We start from the raw sequence: 18,156 nt of genomic DNA, 5'->3' as shown, positions 1-18,156 counted from the left end.
TTTTTAATAGTGTATATTTCACCCCACAAAGATTAAAAATCATGTTTGAACATTAAAGTTTGCACTAAAATACACTTTTGATGTACTTTTATTAACTTTAGGGTCTAAACTTTGAGCAAAAGTTGAAAAAAACATCCATTGTCCTGATTTATTATATTTTTATAGTAGATGAATATTAATATAATTTTTTAGGCCAGCGGGCAGGCTGACAAATTTCTGGTGACCCCAGACATTCAAAACGGAGACATTTTTTGTTTTGCTAAAATTAATTTCTTTTTGATCATGTAATAGTTTGCTATACTATGTTGCAAATAAATGTTAATTTTAGATGACATTTAGTCTATATAATGTATATTATTATGGACAGAGGCAGAAAAGCCAGGTGTAGATTACTGCACAAAGGGAGAATTTTATTTTCCTTGGTCAGGATATGTACAGTCAGTCCAGCTTGGATTTACAAGGCTGACAATTAATACTGAACAAACAAGAACTCAAACTATGAATTATGAAAGAGCTGCAGCATCTGAAACCGACCACAATGAACATTTGACAGATAAACAGAACCACAGTGCTTCAGTTTCAGCTTCACAGTTTGTCAGGTCTTTTATGTATTGGGATTGTCACCATATGCTTTTTATTAGTAAGCTTTTTATTTTTTTATTTTTATCAATTACTTGAAATTTCAGGCAACCCCATTTGAATTCCAGGTGACCCCACGTGGGGTCCTGACCCCAAGGTTGAAAATCCCTGCCGTACAGATGCCTGAACTTATGATGTGCCTTTCCTAAGACATGTGGAATACCCCTGACAGGTGATGAAGAGTCAAGTGGATGCTCACAACCCACCAAACAAAACTGAGCTTATCATATTTTTGCAGCAAAGCAAAAGCATGATTTCTGAACTATCTCCAGGTGAAAGCATTAGCAATATGCTGCTGGAAAACTGGATTGTTTGAAAGTTTGATTGAAAGTCTGAAAATAATATTTTTCTTTGACAAGTTGTCTTCTGCAAATGAATATTCTAAATGACAATTTTTATGGTGGAGTATAAATGTATTTGCAAGTAATCAGTGTTAATCAACTTTAAATTTGGCCAATGTTTTTACAATTAGGCCATGACACAAATGGCTGTCTCTACACCACGTAAAACAGAGTTTGAGAATCTTCTGTGCATAGAGTCAAATGATTGTTAACTGGTGCAAATCAAGCCTAATGATTTAAACAGTAGGGGACCGAATGAACTATTTACCTTTAACAGAGTCACAAAAATCAAGATTAGGCAAGAAAAGACAGTCAAAATCACATGTATTGAACAGGAACTGATACTTATGTTTAGAGGATATGTATAACATTTGTCCAAAGGAACGGGGTTGGTTGACAAAAGCACGATGAAGGTCAAATTCGACCTTTTCCAGTACATTTGGGAATACTAAAGATGCTTCTGATAACTGGATAAATGAAGGGTTTGACTGAATGTCATCAAAGTGACACAGATAGATAAACGATATGATCTACACTGCTCTTGTATTCCCTCAGTCACATAAGAGGGGAAGTGAGGTCACAATGATTGCATAATATTCACTCTAAAAAAATATATATTTAGGGCATCTTCAGTGTGACAAGATATGCTTGAAGAGAGGTTCTATACGTGGAAAAAACATGTAATATGTAGGGAAAAAAACAGATGATTTATTATTTTTGACTTTATTGATCTTTTATTGGATTGTTAGAAAATACAGTGTTGCCCATAAAGTTGGAATAATTGAGTTTTCAGATCCATTCCTCTTTTCATTCTGATTTATACACATCAGTATTCAGTAATCACCTTTGACCAGGTACAATGATTACATATTGAGTTCCAGTTACACTTTATCCATCATGAATAGATCACATTGTAACAATCATTTCACAAGAGATAAAAATAGTTCCTTAGAATTTCATGGGCAATAGTGTATATATTTTTAGAAGGATACACATGAATGCATACAAAAAACAATACCGTGAACTACAGTCATCTCTGAGAATAACCTCCAACAAAAATGTCAAAGCATCAAATGGATCTTACGCAAACAAGTAAACTATATAAACAAGTTTGACCGACGTCCACAAACAACTTAATCCAACTGGCAAATGGTGACTGTAGCCCCGGATCCTGCCCAGAACCTGAACCCTGGGTATAGTGGTCCCGTGAACTCTGTATGATGTCGATAGATGAGGTCAGCTCGGTCGTTTGTAATGCGGTAAAAGCTCAGAATCCCTGCATGCTGGTCCAGATAGACCCCGACCCGTGTGGCTTTGGGTGAACCGAGCAGTTTTTCTTGGCCATTGTGCCAGAAAGAGAATCCAGTCCCAGACCAGTACAAGCTCCAGGACAGGGGATTGTGGCCTAAACGGCTTTTGTCATCAGAAGTCTTCCTCTCCATTTCCTTATAGGCCACGCCGATGGTGATCTATAATGGAGCAAGAAAAAAGGGTTAAGAAAGGATGCCTAGCCAAGTTCATCTTTGAGCAGTTTGTCGTCCTTTTCGGGTTTGTACAATGAGAGGGCTTTGGTCTGGATTAGGAAAAGGTCGTGCTTTGATTTAAATACAGTGGTACCTTGACTTAAGAGTGCATCAACTTATGAGTTTTCAGAGTTATGAGTCGATTTTTTGCTTTGAGTTGTGAGTCAAAATCTGAGTTAAAAGTGAGCCTCAGATACCCTGCTGCTAGTTGTCGTGGCCAATAAAAAAAAAAGTCGGTATTCTGGTGCATGATCCTCCATCTCTCACCACAGCGTCTTGAGTTCCTCCTGTCAACCCCATTTTTATAGAACCTACACATGTGGCTCTTTCATCCCTCTGCTGTGGCTCCCTGTAGCTTTGGAAAATCAGTAATGAGTATTTAATTTAAATTCATTTTATTTTAGTTTGTTAGTTTTTTTAATGTAATTCTAAATGTAAAGATTATGGCGATATTAGGTATTACAGGTATTATCTTCTGATGCACAAAAAAGTCTAGTCGCTGTCCAGATGGAAGGTGCTGAAACGCTTTGTCTGGAAGAGGTGAAAAAATATCGTCCAGATCACGACAAATACGTCTACATACGTCAATATGCATTGGTGAGACGGTTGATATAAGTTACACATAGGTTCAAAGCACATTACTCATAAATTAGAAATAAGTGTTGGATATGCTAGACATTATTTCGACGTATTTCGACTTATGGGGCTGGAAGGGATTAATGGCATTACAGTGAATTTCAATGGGGAAAACTGATTTGATATATGAGCAAATCGAGTTACGAGCTCGGTCACGGAAGGAATAAAACTTGTAAGTCAAGGTACCACTGTACTAATGAACATAATGCAAGTCATTTTGTGATCACATCTTTGTAGACTTTTTAAATATTACACCAAGCATTGTCATCTTACCCAATTATTATTATTATTACCTCCGCCAAGGAGGTTATGTTTTTGCCAGGGTTTGTTTGTCTGTCTGTTTGTTTGTTTGTCTGTCCATTAGTGTGCAACATAACTCAAAAAGTTATGGACAGATTTTGATGAAATTTTCAGGGTTTGTTGGAAATGGGATAAGGAAGAAATGATTAAATTTTGGTGGTGATCGGGGGTGGGGGGGGCCCACGGGGGGGGCCACTGATCAGCCTTGGCGGAGGTCTGCGCTCTCCGAGTGCTTCTAGTTATTATTATTATTATTATTATTATTATTATTATTATTATTATTATTATTATTATGTGCTTTCAGTGCAGAAATCCAACCATGAAAATGTAATTGTTGTCACCGATAATAATAATAATAATAATAATAATAATAATAATAATAATGATTAAAAATTAATTAGTTAATGGTTCATTTGCTGCAAAATTAACAAAATATATTGTCTGAAAACATCTGAAAAGCATGATGAGCAGTTAAAACACATATCTAGAAATGTTGACATCAAACAGATTTTTGGTTCAGAAACGTTAATAGGAATAGCCATGATTTGCAGAAATGTAAAATGGGAACATTTTATTCTGGCGACTTGGAGAATAGAGTCAGTACTTTGACAGTGTTGTGTATATTGTTGTATGTAGCTGGCAGTGAGTTTCAGGATTAATCAGATGCATGTACAAGATTGATCCCGTTCTGTTCTAGTTGAGATTTCCTCCATTTCCCCAAATTAAAGGTTTTATTGTGATGTTTTCCTCTTATTCAAAACAAGGATCTAAATATAAAGGATGTCAGAGTACAGAAGGATGAAAGTTTGTGACTTCTGGGCAATACAAAGAAAATGTACTTCAACATTTTCTGATATACAGTCATGGAAAAAATAATTAGACCATCAAAAGTCATCAAAAACAATGGTTATGCAATCAAGTACTAACTACTGTGAGTATCATGTGACTAAAAACAGACAGAAAAGAAAACATGGAATGCCTCAAAGTGCTGTTTTTGTCAGCACAATGCCATAGATATTGATGTAAGAACTGCAGTGATTTTGGTTATTATCAAGAAAACATGGAAAATGGATAGATATCAGGTCTTAAATTAAACTCTTATGAGCTATCTTTGTTGTTATCGTTATATTTGTCCAAACAAATGTACCTTTAGTTGTACCAGCCATTAAAATGAACAAGAAACTGAAGAAAACAAGGGTGGTCTAATAATGTTTTCCACGACTGTGTAGCACTATTTTCAATTACTGCGTTGTATGCAGCCTAAGCCTAGGTTGGTGATATTTAAAGACTCACCTTCTGGCCAGTCCATTCCACCTCCCAGTAGTAAGGGCTGCCTGCCAAGGGCTCTCTGCAGAGAACCTGTCTCCAGAAGTGGAAGCGTTCAGGATGATCTGGAGGATTCAGGTTCTCAGCCCGCAGCTTGGCTTTATATCCTTTGTCTGACAACTGCAGGTGGCGATACACAGTGTTGGGGTCCATGGTGGGTTCAAAGCGAACTGAAGGGGAAGAATATAGTTTAGTGAAGATGGCATTCCTCAAAGGTTTGAACACTTTTAAATTCTGTTTTATATCGGAGAAGACGTTGACCTCACATTTAAGCAATTCTTCTCTGGTCTTGGGTTCTGGATTCACAGGTCCCACTGTTGTTCCTGGAGATGCTACAAAGCAAAAAAAAAAAAAAAAAAATGCAATCCCAGTTGAGTTTCAACTCCTCTTCCAGAGATAGATGTGATTTGTTTAGTTTTTTTTTTTTAAGTGCTACTAATGAGATGGATCAGATCTCCTCCACATCATACTTTAAGAGAAAATAGCAACTGTGTTAATATTAGAGCTGCAATCAATTAATCGACTAAGTGCTTGAAGTCAATGCAAAAAGTCCCGATTTGATTAATCGACCCGAATTGATTGAAGGCAGATATTCTATTGCAGTTTTCCTGAATTGAAGCTTCTTTGTGCGTCACAATAAGCGTCCATGTGAAACACAACAGTGGAACCAATGTTTAACAGCGGAGAAATGAAGGAAACAAAGCTTTGATTCAGGAGAATTGTGGTTGAATGATTTATTTGGATCGCTTTGAGTCAATTAATCGGTTGCAGCTCTAGTTAATATTTACCTTGAGCATGCGGAGGAGGCAACGGTGGTGGAGGAGCCGAAGCTTTATGTTCAAATGTGAAGAACCAAAAAAGGAACAATTAGAAATCCATAACATGCAACATTACACAAACTTTATTTACAGGGTGTTGTACAGAACCTGTTATTACCTGGGGGACATGGTGGAGGTACAGCTGGAGGTTTGACCGAAGCATGATTCTCTTTGAGAAAGGTAGTGTTACCATAGAAACTTGGGGTGATTATGGCTATGGTCAGACTACTGGCAAAATCTCATGTGACTTAAATGCATTTTTTTCTACATGACAGTGTGAACAGGACCAATACTGTGGAATCAGATCTTTTTTCATTCCAGTCTGCCTTCTAGTCATGTGTGGTCCTAAATCAGATACAGATCTGACTTTTATTAATGTGACCTATGAACAATCATCTGAATTCATACTCAACTTTCTGCGCTGGGAGGAGTCACTTTATGATAGAATTCGGCTTATTTATTCTTCATTATCATCCTCTTTTTCATCTGCTGGTTTTGACCACACACCATTGTAGAAATTAAACTAAAAACACTCCCTGTTTACTTCACTGCAATAGTGAGGTGTATGTTATTGTTGTTTTGCACGTGTGGGTCACTTCAGGACTTCAACCAGTTTATACCACAATCTGACATTGTTCACATTGTTAAAAAATGATGTGAACAGCCAAACATAAGGAGGGGGCCAATAAATCTGAAGTGAGAACTGAATGTAGTTTATTTATCCGGTCTGAGAGCAATTAATTACACTGGTCTACAATTTTTTAGAAATGATTTGCTTCAGATATTAAATGTGCTAAATGTTACGTATTTTAATAAGATTAATTGGAAAATAAATGACAAAAGTGCCGGTTTGCTAATGTTTTCAAGGTATATGATTAAGTGTTATTACACATATATATTGGTTTATGTACATTTATATAATAGTTTTATAAATCTCCCACTAAATAGAACCTATAAAGTGAATGTATTCTAATGTGCAGACAGTGTTTTGAAGTAGATCTTGTAGCTCTGAGACAAAATATTCCTTTTGAGTCTCTCGTTAATTCTTGAATTTCACATTTTGACCCAAGGCTGTATCTTGGAAAGTTCAGCCAACCAGCATTTTTGACTTGATTTTTCTTTATCAGTGACTCTCATGTAGTAAAATTTCATTACTTTTATTCTGGAAGCATTTTCCTTGTAGACCAGTGTTACTGCCAAAATTGTGGAATTACATACTGTATGTAACTTACCTTGAGGCAGTCTTAATGGCAAAGGAGGGGGATTTGTTACCATTTCATACACTACAGAAACGAAAAAATAAATTAAATGAGATGCTATTCACTCCAATATAAAATAACACAGGTCTGGATGGTTTCAGTGTAAGGTACCTGTGCTTTGTCTGTCAGTCGGACCGTTGGAATCAGTTGTTGCTGGTGTTTCATCACTTGTAGTTGAAGCTGAGGACCTATCATTGACTGCAGGGGAAAGGAGTTTAATTAGGATTAATTAGAAGGAGAGGAGAGGAGAGGAGAGGAGAGGAGAGGAGAGGAGAGGAGAGGAGAGGAGAGGAGAGGAGAGGAGAGGAGAGGAGAGGAGAGGAGAGGAGAGGAGAGGAGAGGAGAGGAGAGGAGGACTGACCTAATGTGGTGATCTTGGTCAGGCTGGTTTTGCAGAGCTCCTGTACTGAATCTTGTAGTTCTTTGATGACTGAACGGATGGATGCGACCACTCCTTCTTCGTGACTGAGTATCGATTCTCCTGTGGCATCAGTCTGACCCAGTGGATCCATGGTGAAAAAGTTCTTCAGAACAAGTGGAAAAGAGTTACCATTAAAATTACAGTAACTACATATTTTGTGATTTAGTTACACTACTACTACTACTACTACTACTACTACTTCAAACCAAATTTTATTTATATAGTGCCAAATGATAACAAAAGTTATCTCATGAGGCTTTACATATCGAGTTGGTCGAAACCAGACTTTAAGCCAATTTACAGAAACCCAACAGAATCCTCCCGAAGCAAACACTTGTGACTGATGACAGTGGCGAGGAAAAACTTCTCTACTACTACTACTACTACTACTACTACTACTTCCTGCTGCTGTTCCCTTCAGGGGTCACCACAGCAAATTATCTGGTTCCATCTGTTTCCTGCGTCGTCTTCTTTAACACCAACTACCTACATGTCCTCCTTCATCACATCCATAAATCTCCTCTTTGGTCTTCCTCTTTGCCTCCTGCCTGGTAGCTCCATCTTCATCATCAGTCCTCTGCACATGTGTGAACCATCTCAATCCATCCTCTCTCACTTTGTCCCCAAAATGTCCAACCTCAGCTGTCCCTCTGATGTGTTTGTTTCTAATCCAGTCCATCCTTGTCACTCCCAAAGAAAATCTGAACATCTTCATGTCTGCCTCCTGTCTTGAGGTCAGTGAAGCCGTCTCTAAACCGTACAACATGGCTGGTCTCCCTACCTTCCTCTACACCTTTCCTTTAACTCTTGCAGATCCTCCTGACACTTTTGTCCACCCACTCCACCCTGCCTGCTGTCTCCTGTTCATCTCCAATTCAAGAGGTTATTGCTCCCTAACAGTGTGTACTTTTAAATTTATTTACCCAAGGAAATGTGATTTGAGGTTGTCACACTTTACATTTTTTACCTTCAAAAAGCAGATATGATCCTGCATGTTCACCAATCTGCCCAACTCTTCACTCCTCCAGTGAAGCTGTGCCACCTCCTGTTCTAGTCTTTGGATTTTTCCTTCCATCTGGCTTCCTAAAGCAGCTTCATGGCTGTTGAGAAGCTCACCAACATGGCTTCCTGTGACGTTAACAGTCTTGACTAACTCAGAGAATAAATCTGTGTTTTCTTGCTGCAAAGCTTGGACCAAAGCCTGCAGAGAAGGGGTAAGGAAATAAATTGGATGTTAAATGTGTAAACAAGCACGAACAAGACTTTATAAATTGTAATTTAGTACAAGGTTTTCACACTAAAAATGTGTAATGTTCCATGCCTTGTGTTGACGAGCAGAATGAGGGAGCTCCTTAAGTTTCCGTTCAGTCTGCTGAAGTCTTCCTTGTACTTCTTCCTGCATTTGGACAAGTTCTCTCTGAAAGCAAAAAAAAAAACAAAACAAAACAGAACTAGAACAGTCACATTGTGCTATAGCAAAAGCCCATTAAATGCACAAAATACAGAAAAATGAAGAAAAACAAAGATAGAATCATTTCAACAAATATTTCTGATATTGCATCACAACAAAATTCACTGTCAAGATTGTTTAAATTAGCTGATTTTTCTTAGCATCTACTTTGCTGATAATATCATGTTTCATCTGAACATTTCATTAATTGAAACTTTAGTTAGTCCTGATTTCAATTTTACATTTTATTCACTTGAATGCATTTTCTTCTCAACCTTCATAATTCTTGTTTGTCATCTTCCTATATTCCATGTAAAGCACTTTGGAAGTTTCCTTTAAAAAAAAGTGCTGCAAATAGTGTGCTATACATAGTTTAATAGGAAGAACAGGACTTAGACTGGCTCTTTTACAGACAGGAATGTTAGCTATTTGACTAGTTCAGTTTGTTTTTATAAATAGTAGGCAAGGCAAGTTTATTGTATGACACAATTCATACTCAGGGTAGTTGAAAGTTCTTTACAACACTAAAAGACAAGTAATAACTTTGCTGTAAAATATAGAATTTTAAACAGAATATTAAAAAATTAAAATAAATAAAAAAAGAGGAAAGTGCAGATAAAACCAGTTGCTAAATGCAGAGCTAAAAAGAAATGTTTTCATCTTGGATTTTAAACATAGTCAGATTTGAGGTTTGTCTTGTCACAAAGACTATTCCAGATTTTGGCTGAAACGCTGCTTCTCTCTGTTTAGTCCTGACTTTGAGCATGAGCAGAAAGCCTTTCCCTCAAATTCTCAGAGTCCGAGATGATTCATATAGTCCCAACATGTCAGAGATGGATTGTGGTGCAAAGAATGAATCATGAAGACACTTGTACACACTATCACAATGCACCTGGAATTGGATTAGTTAGTGTTCATTCAGTGTTAAAGTTACTTTTCCCAGATTTATGAGGAAAGCCACAGTTTACTGAAGCTGAAAAAGATAAAAATGAATGAGATCTAACACGACATAAAAAGCCAATGATTATTCGACATTTCACATTAGGGGATTAGGGGAAAACAAGGTTGATTTAATCTACAAATCTATTGTCATTTAGTTTGTTGTTTTTAACACTGTAGTTTATACAGTTTTGTGTTTTTGAAATGCCACATCGGCAGTGAACCAAATAATTTCACCTTCTCTCCCTCACTTACTCAATTTCCTAAATGTTTTTTTTTTTTTTTTTTTTTTTTAATGTCTGGTTTTAGTTTTTCTCAACCCTGGCCAGGTACATACCTGTCTCTCTCGCCTTTCTTCCTCTGCTTTTAGCACATGATGTCCCTTGTGTTCATGTTGGCAACACACTGCACACACACAGTCTTTGTCTTCATGGCAAAACAGGTCTAGGGGTTGGTTGTGTTGAGGGCAGAGCCTGGGGGCCAAAGTGGGCAGCTGTGGGTACACACTGCCCGGTCGTGTTCCAACATCAGGCAGCACCTCCAGGTACAAAGGAATGGATGGTGGAGCACTGGAGGCCACTGCTGAGGAGCTTTGCTTGAAGCTGTTGGTTCTTAGCTTCTCCATGGCTTCCACAAGGACAGTGCTCTTACTCAGCGAAGGCCGTGGGTTAAAGACCACCCTACACTGGGGGCAGCTGTACTGGCCCTTGCTGATTCCCTTGTCCCAGTGCCTCTGGATACAAGCCAAGCAGTATGAGTGTCCACAAGGCAGAGTGGCCGGGTCCTTTAGGGTTTCCAGGCATACTGAGCAGATGAAGGCCTCCTCTTCTGACCAGGCTGAAGCCATTAGATTAGGAGCTGAAAACAAAGAGCTAGAGTTTGTGGATGCCCAGATGTGTCAATAAACAAAAATTCCTCTTCAAAATAATCCAAAATAAAAAAATTGAAGAGCAACAAGTGACACAAAAAAAGAAAAGAAAAGGCACCTAAGGTTGGTGTGAATGTCACCTGACAGAACACACATGTTGCTAAAAATTTAAGCTACATGGGCCAGGGTGGGGCAGGTAAAACAGGTGAGGTGAGTTTTTTTCACTTAAGTTTGGTACCTCCCATTTAAATGGCATTTCTTACCATCAAATTGCCAGCGTTTCATTGCAAACAAACAAACAAACAAAAAGAATTAAATAAAATGAAAAAAAAAACTATTGCGTTTAATAATTATTTGGGATGCACCGATGTTAGGTTAGATCTCTTAAAAACAGAACTGAACTATTTTGATTGTGTTGAAGAATGACCTCATGCAGAAACTCAACAGGACTGACTGGTTGGCACCTTGTATTAACTTACGTGACGAATTGCAAACAACTTTGGGTTTTCCCCAAGATTTCAACAGTCACCAACGTCAAGCTTTTGTCTTATACCCACCCTTCCTTTAGTCACCTGGAAAAAGTTGCTGTTTTATTTATTTATAAGAAAATACAAAGAGTCAGTCATGCATTTTAACAGAAAAACAAGAACAGGAAAGAGTACTTGTGGCACAGTTCTTCAAGCAAATATTTAATAAACAAGTACATTTGATGCATTTTTATCTTGTTACAAATTGGTTAAGGAAAATAGCATTCAGTTTAAATTAGGTTGCATTAAGTAGTGCAACTTTATGAATATAACGTTTCCCAAATCAAACAAAAAGTTTACAAAGGGGCATACATTATTATTCTTATATTAAAAATATGCAATAATATTTTCCCTTCAGTGACAGAGCGTAGACGACTTTTTTTTTTTTTTTTTTTTAATCGGAATTCAAAAACATTAAAACAGAAAAAATATGAATAAAGTCTTAAAAGAACAAGCTCAAACCGCCTAGTAAAATAAGTTAAGCGTCACCGCAGCGTAGTGTGGGCAAAATCGACGTAGATGAAGCTACGGGCAGCCATATTAAGTACTGGCAACCGGCTAACCGGGTGAGGAGCCAGGCAGGTGCTGTTTACCCAACTTTCAAGGTGAGTGTTTGTCACTTTCAAGTCACGGTTTCAATTCCGATAACTGAAACGTCATAGTGTTAAGCTGAATACCGCCGATGTTTGAGGGTGACTATCATTAAATTCACACCACAAAACGATTAACACTACCTTTGTATTTACTGAGTTTATGCTAACATGCTAGCTGGTTAGTTAGCATGTTTGTAGGAGTTTGACTGTTGACTTCAAGATAGATAACATCTTGACTTGTTAACAAGCGGTTTACAGTGTACACAGTTTTGGTTGGCGAAGAAGATGCAGCCACTGGTATTTAACGTCATGTACATTTTACTATTATCCTGATAACATACTAGCAGCCAAGTGCTAGCAAATGGCTAATGAGGTGAAGTTTGACAGCTTTGGGCAAATTAGTTACACCCGCTAACTTCACTAGAGATGTACTTCATACACTGGAGGGATTTAAGGTCGTTTAATGGATGTGTAGGAATATCTCCAAAGTGAAACAAGAGCTGGCTTTGGGTGGTGTTTAGACAACAAACGTCTGTTGGAGTCAGGTTTGTGCCCTTTAACTCACCTGACCATGCTCCCTTTGGCATCAGTGTTAATAATCCTCTGCACCTGGACACATGTGGCATTTAATGTGTGTCAGGAATGAGGACTGTAATTATTAGGAAATAGTGTGCTATCGTAGTTTTGCAATTTGAGTAGTTTACCACTGCAATAAAACTGTGAAAATACAAAATACTGAGAAAACATTGCTAAGGGAAAGTGTTGTGAAAGGATCAAGATCACGCGGTGTTGCTTCATCATGTTGTAATGTTGAAACATGGTAGAAACCAAACACATTGTGTGAAACAACTCAGTAACAATCAGTCTTTCAGCATCTAGTGCGTTATTTATTTATTTATTTGTTTGTTTGTTTGTTTGTTTGTTTGGAGGAGACATTACACATGAATGAACTCTGCATGTAGTGCCAATGTGAATATGCCAGAGATAGCATAACTGCTAAATTGAATCTGTAGTCCCTTGGCAGGTTACAGTGCAACCCTACATATCGACACAAAAACAGTCTAAGATTAGAAAAAGTGCAGTCCAGTCACAATAGATATGGTATAATGTGCATGTTTATACCGGTGCACAGACAAATGCCCACAACCTTAATGAAAAAAGAGACAAATGCCCACAACTTTATTTCATAGTATTTTATTAGCAAACAAAATTATATACATTGTTAGTAAGGAAATTTAAAAAACAGTACCTGTGATATCCCATCACATCTGTATGTAGACATATTCATAGCTACTAAGGAAAAATGTTACATGTTAAATTAAACAAACACTACAAGTCCCATCGCCTGAGGATTCATATGTGATATATTCACCTCGACAAGTTATAAACTTAAAGAACATGTTAAAGTCCCATGTAAGAAAAATCTGTATTTGCATTTACATGTTAAATTGAACTGTCTATTGCATTTTTATTTAATATAGCACATACCATGAAGCACCTTAGGTTTCTACAATCTGTATGTGTGTATGTATATATGTGTGTGTGTATATATATATATATATATATATATATATATATATGTGTGTGTGTGTGTGTGTGTACATGTAGCACCTGAGTATTCATAAAATATTCTACAGAAAAAAAACAAAATCTAAATTAAACTGTCCTTTTGCATTATTTTAATGTATTCACACATCATAAAGGCTTAATTCAGATCCTGTATCAATAATATTACAATGACATAATTAGTTGGACTATTGTTGCTTAACAACTGAATACTGATTGCATATGTAGATATCTGCAGTACCTATGTACTAAAAATATCTGCAGTATTTGCATGCTTCATATAGTTAGTTCCCCCATTGGAATAATGCCGTACTACAAATTGTGGGCATTTATCTCTTTTTTTCATTAAGGTTGTGGGGATTTGTCTTGTGGGCATTTGTCAAGGAATCGTTTATACCTTATTGTAGTTTTTAAAAGTGCAAGAATTAGAGTAATGTTATGTGTAATATAATAGACCCATCATTCAAATCTCTTAATTTGATACTTAATCTGAGATTGTTTACATATTTACCACAAATATAGCTGCATTTGTCCACTTTGACACAGTGTGACAGCCAAACCCCTGAGAATTACAGAATTTGAAAACCAAAAAAACAACTCAATTTTGTCCTTTCCCCCAATATTTCCAGGAAACTCACATTAAACATACTTTATATCAGGACATTAAACCAAGCCTCCTCTGTTTCATAGTTGAAAGATTTTGGTGCTGCAACTGAGAGGCCCCTGGTTGAGAGCTGTCCTAAGATGGATTTCAGTTTCTGTTAGAGGTGGCCCAGGAAATCTCATTGAAACTACCATATACATCTATAAAATACGTGTTATGGTATCAGCACAAATCTTCAGCTAGCAGCAGACACTTTCAGAATTTATGCTGAAATGTTATAGTAATTAAATACAGTCTAGTTTCAAAAAGAAGAATATTAGACATGTCAAGCTCATATCAATACAATAAACTACAATATAAACATGTATTGTTCATGTTGGTTTAAATTATAAACTTTAAACACTTGAGAAATTTTTAAGTGAGCCGTGGCAGTACATCAAATTAATTGATAAATCTAATATTTCCTTTTTATTTCAGCTGAAAATTTTAAAATAAATGGAGATCAGTGTGTCCTATGGTGACCTACCTCTTTTGTTCAACAAAAATCCAAATGCAAGTGTTTTGTTGTAATATACCAATTGTTAGTTTCTTCAGTTATTGCTCCTGGTGCTTTATTGTATTTTTAATCATTTTTAGACCTGTTTTTTTTTTTTGTAATATATTTTTTGTTTGTTTAGCTATATTGCAAAATGACTCAAATCATGAATCGTCCACCCTGTTTTAAAAGTGACAAAAACATACCTTGACCAATACCACTGCAAAAGGTTCTGTGTATGTGTACATCATGATCCCAATAAAAACAGTTGTAGAGATGAGCGATCACGTTTTGTATGATTTCTGAACTTTTAAGGTACCCGTTCATGTAGTTACTTGGGCAACATGACTTTACTGACTGATGTTTTCAGAACTGACCTTGTGTGTATTGATTCTTTCCACAGTATGTTTAGGGGCCCTCGGCTCTGGACGTGGTCTTTTCCCACAAGACCTTTGCTGCTTCTGAGAGACTCTCACCCGTCTGCTTTATCCGAACATACCTCCTCTATATGGCATCAAAATGTAAAGAAAAGAAGATACAGAAGAGGCAGTGGGACAGAGGGATTTTCACTCTCCACAAGCACTCTATCCCCTTTAAGTGGACTTGCATTAAGTTTGGATTGTAAAAGTAATTGTTCATTTCAGAACCTGTGCTCCAAAACCAGTGTGTCTGCCTGTGATCAAACCCGCACAGTTTTTCTTATTGCAAAGGCTGAAGGAGTATATAATCTGTGCAAGCACGCCACAGTGAAGGATTTAGCTCTGAGCTCTTACCATGACTGTTTATCCAACTCAACCTCCCTTCAACCCCAAAGAAAACCTTGGGACATAAGCCAACCTTCACTCAGTTTCACTAATAAGACTCAGTGTAATACTTCTCAAAGCAGTTTATTTTACAGGCAGCCTTTCAGCTTGTCAGCACATTCTCCCTGGATTTTGAACCACAGCTCACTTTTACCCTCCAGTGTCTTGTTTCAACAAACCAGAGCTGTCCACCAGGCAGCCCCTCACCAAGCCAGTGCCTGGAGAGACTGTCTGTCCATGCAGAATGAAATGAGATGTCGACAGAGTCTGGGGCCCAACGTGAAGCTCTATGAGGTGGAACGAGGGCGAAAAGGGGCCAGTCTGGGCCTGGAAAAAGGACAGGGGAGGTGGGCGTCTGTCCTGGTCTCACTCTGCTCTGTAGAGGAAGAGCCTGCGTTTCTCTTCACTCTGCGCTCTAGCACACTGAAGGGCAGACATAAAGGAGATGTCAGGTCTGTGGTGGGCTACAAAACAGGCATGGTTTCAAAACAATGTGCAGTTACTTCTTTGTTTTCATTAACATTACTGTATAGCTTTGCAGGAGGAAAGAGTGACCCGTTGGACAGAGATGTGGTGGCCACAGCACTGAGAGAAGCCCGGGAGGAACTGGGAGTTAATGTGGCAACAGAGAGGGTCTGGGGTGTCCTTAAACCTCTCAGAGACAATGTGAGTTAAGTGTTTTTGTCTTGATGGGTGAAAGACAGAGGTGTCGTCACTCCACACTTCACTTGCTACTTCACAAAAATGCATTCAAGAATGTCGTAATTGTGTTTAACACTGGTTATAGTGACTGAACACAGTGAACAGACAGTCTGTAATGTCAAGTGGACAAATTCACCTGCATAATAAAAACCTAACCAGACACTGAACAAAGTTATTATTTATTCACTCACCTTTATTTTATCTTAGAATATATTGAGGTATAGAGCTGATAACTGGGCTATACTTGCACAGTCAGTGGGGTTAAAAACTCTGGGTACTATTTGTTGTCAAGTAATGAAGCACATGTAAGTCGATAAGCCATGACTTCATTGTCAACAAGTGTCCTACAACCAAACCAAAATCATATAAAAACCTGACCAACCAGCCTGTGATGAACTGGCGACATGCCCCCCCCACCCTCACCCTGTGACCCTCTTGAGGACAAAGCAGTTCAGAAGAAGAATTAATGTGACCAACCAAAGGGTGGATAAAACACAGTTTTACAGTTTAAGTTTTAAAACATTTTAAATACTTTGTCAAACATGCATTTTTTGTAATTTTATAAGGAATAAAAATATTGATTTCCAGTTGAGTAAAATAATGCCACATTTTGCTCTGGTCTCGCCTGTGCTACACAAAAACTCACGTGAATATGCAGCATTCAGATAGACTCTTAAAAACTATGACATGAAACATCCATCTCTTTTCCATCTCTAACCCAAATAAAAAATGTTTGGCTCTTAAAAATACTTCAGTTCTGCTTACTGTTTTGATTAATTGATTAGTTGTGCACGTCCCTAATTAAAATGATGGAAAACAATTCACTAAAACACAACATTTAAGAATAGCTGAGGCAGTTAAAATATAAGGCAGATAAACCATTTTAAACAAGAACAGCTGGTCAAGTCAAATATGACAAAAGTTTCAAAATAATGAGACTTGAGGTTTTGCATGTTGTTCCAGGTGTGCAATGAATAAAAGAAAAATATTGAGCCGGTTCATATTAATAGATATAAAGAAAGACCAGCTGTGGGGAAGCCATTAAAACAGCGTTACTTAGATGTGCTCTGAAAAGCATTTCCTTGTCGTTTCTTACTTTTCTCTGATGGTGTCTGAGTGTTTTGTGTTTGTCTCCAGTCAGGGATGATGATTGCTCCTGTGCTCGCTAACTTGGGTCCCATAGAGGAATTGTCCTTCAAACCAAATCCTGGAGAGGTATAATCATTCCATTGCTATGGAACACAAATAAAATGTTTGTATAATATATAAAATAATGCACATTAATATTGCTGGAAGCATAAGAAGCATGTGGCTTCAGTGATGTAATCCCACACAGATTTTATTCTTTAGATATTTGGTCCATTTTTTCCCATAAACTAGATCTGTAAAAATCCAAATTGGAAGATTTACCACCGCTTTTTGTTGGGTTCTGTAAAAGCTGAAGTTTGTGGCATCTGCTGTCTCTGTGTATTTCCATCTCAGGTAGAGGAGATCTTCACCTTGTCTTTGTCGCACTTGTGCAACCCTCAGAACCGTGGTTACACACATTTCCGCACTGGGGACAGGTACGGATACACACTTCCAGTGTTCCGCAACGGAAAGCATCGAGTGTGGGGCCTGACAGCCGTCGCCTTAGAACAAACCCTGAAACTCATCATCCCGTTGTAGCGACTGCTTTAGCCAAATACGGCTGGACAGAAGCATATCTGTCACGCAATTTACACATCTGATTGTAGACACATGTAAAGTCATGTATTATAAATCTGTCATGCCAGTTGATGCTGTGAATACGAAACTGATATTTTTATATTCACTGTCTTTCACTTTAGAAGGAAAATACTTTGCTTAAGGAGGAGTTTCTTCTTATGCACTTTCCAAGCCTCAGGCGTATAATAATGTTTATTGATAGATGAGATTGCTGTGTCCAGGTCAGTGTTTGAAGCTGTCCTTTGATTTATGGAACAAATAGTTACAATCACATAAGGCCAACATTTAAATATCCCTGATTTTTATCGATCTGTATCAGTACAGTGGACTCTTTCTATTTTATTCACTGCTTTCTGTCCTCATATTTGCCATCATTTTAATCAGTAAAAAGCTAAAGCAGTAAGTCATTGATACATTTACCATATGAGTCTGTTATATTGTGTCATGCGAAAAATCTGGATTTCCTGAGTGATTTGTCACCTTTTTGTATCCAATTTGACCTAATTTTAGAACAAATCTGGACTGTTACAAACACTGCAGTGATATGAGCACATTGTGGTGCACTGTTAAATAAAGAACATTGTAAAGGTGACGTCTCT

The 18,156-nt window shown here is 37.5% G+C and overlaps 2 protein-coding genes across 3 annotated transcripts; one reads left to right on the top strand and one right to left on the bottom strand.

Moving 5' to 3' along the window:
- Window positions 1-1,624: 1,624 nt before the first annotated feature.
- On the bottom strand, window positions 1,625-10,684 carry LOC115431006 (E3 ubiquitin/ISG15 ligase TRIM25-like). Of its 2 annotated transcripts, XM_030151234.1 has the most exons (11): window positions 9,990-10,684; window positions 8,585-8,680; window positions 8,231-8,464; window positions 7,204-7,366; window positions 6,954-7,040; window positions 6,816-6,866; window positions 5,702-5,752; window positions 5,554-5,595; window positions 5,032-5,097; window positions 4,733-4,935; window positions 1,625-2,449 (listed from the first exon to the last, which is right to left on the bottom strand). In XM_030151234.1, the coding sequence occupies exons 1-11, from the start codon at window positions 10,497-10,499 to the stop codon at window positions 2,114-2,116; spliced, it is 1,839 nt and encodes a 612-aa protein (XP_030007094.1). In that variant the 5' UTR covers window positions 10,500-10,684; the 3' UTR covers window positions 1,625-2,113. The 2 variants fall into 2 exon arrangements, with proteins under 2 accessions (XP_030007094.1, XP_030007095.1); XM_030151235.1 differs by lacking the exon at window positions 5,702-5,752 and having other exon boundaries at window positions 1,627-2,449; window positions 9,990-10,683.
- An 877-nt stretch (window positions 10,685-11,561) lies between these two features.
- On the top strand, window positions 11,562-18,146 carry LOC115431942 (uncharacterized). Its single transcript, XM_030152665.1, has 5 exons — window positions 11,562-11,652; window positions 14,749-15,600; window positions 15,682-15,814; window positions 16,988-17,065; window positions 17,333-18,146. Exons 2-5 carry the CDS (start codon window positions 14,750-14,752, stop codon window positions 17,516-17,518), a joined length of 1,248 nt encoding a protein of 415 aa, XP_030008525.1. The 5' UTR covers window positions 11,562-11,652; window position 14,749; the 3' UTR covers window positions 17,519-18,146.
- Window positions 18,147-18,156: the final 10 nt, after the last annotated feature.

This window comes from Sphaeramia orbicularis, chromosome 13 (genome assembly GCF_902148855.1).
Source record: "Sphaeramia orbicularis chromosome 13, fSphaOr1.1, whole genome shotgun sequence".
Classification (NCBI taxonomy): domain Eukaryota; kingdom Metazoa; phylum Chordata; class Actinopteri; order Kurtiformes; family Apogonidae; genus Sphaeramia; species Sphaeramia orbicularis.
The sequence above is the reverse complement of the archived record's forward strand: the minus strand, read 5'-3'. Positions and strand labels throughout refer to the sequence as shown.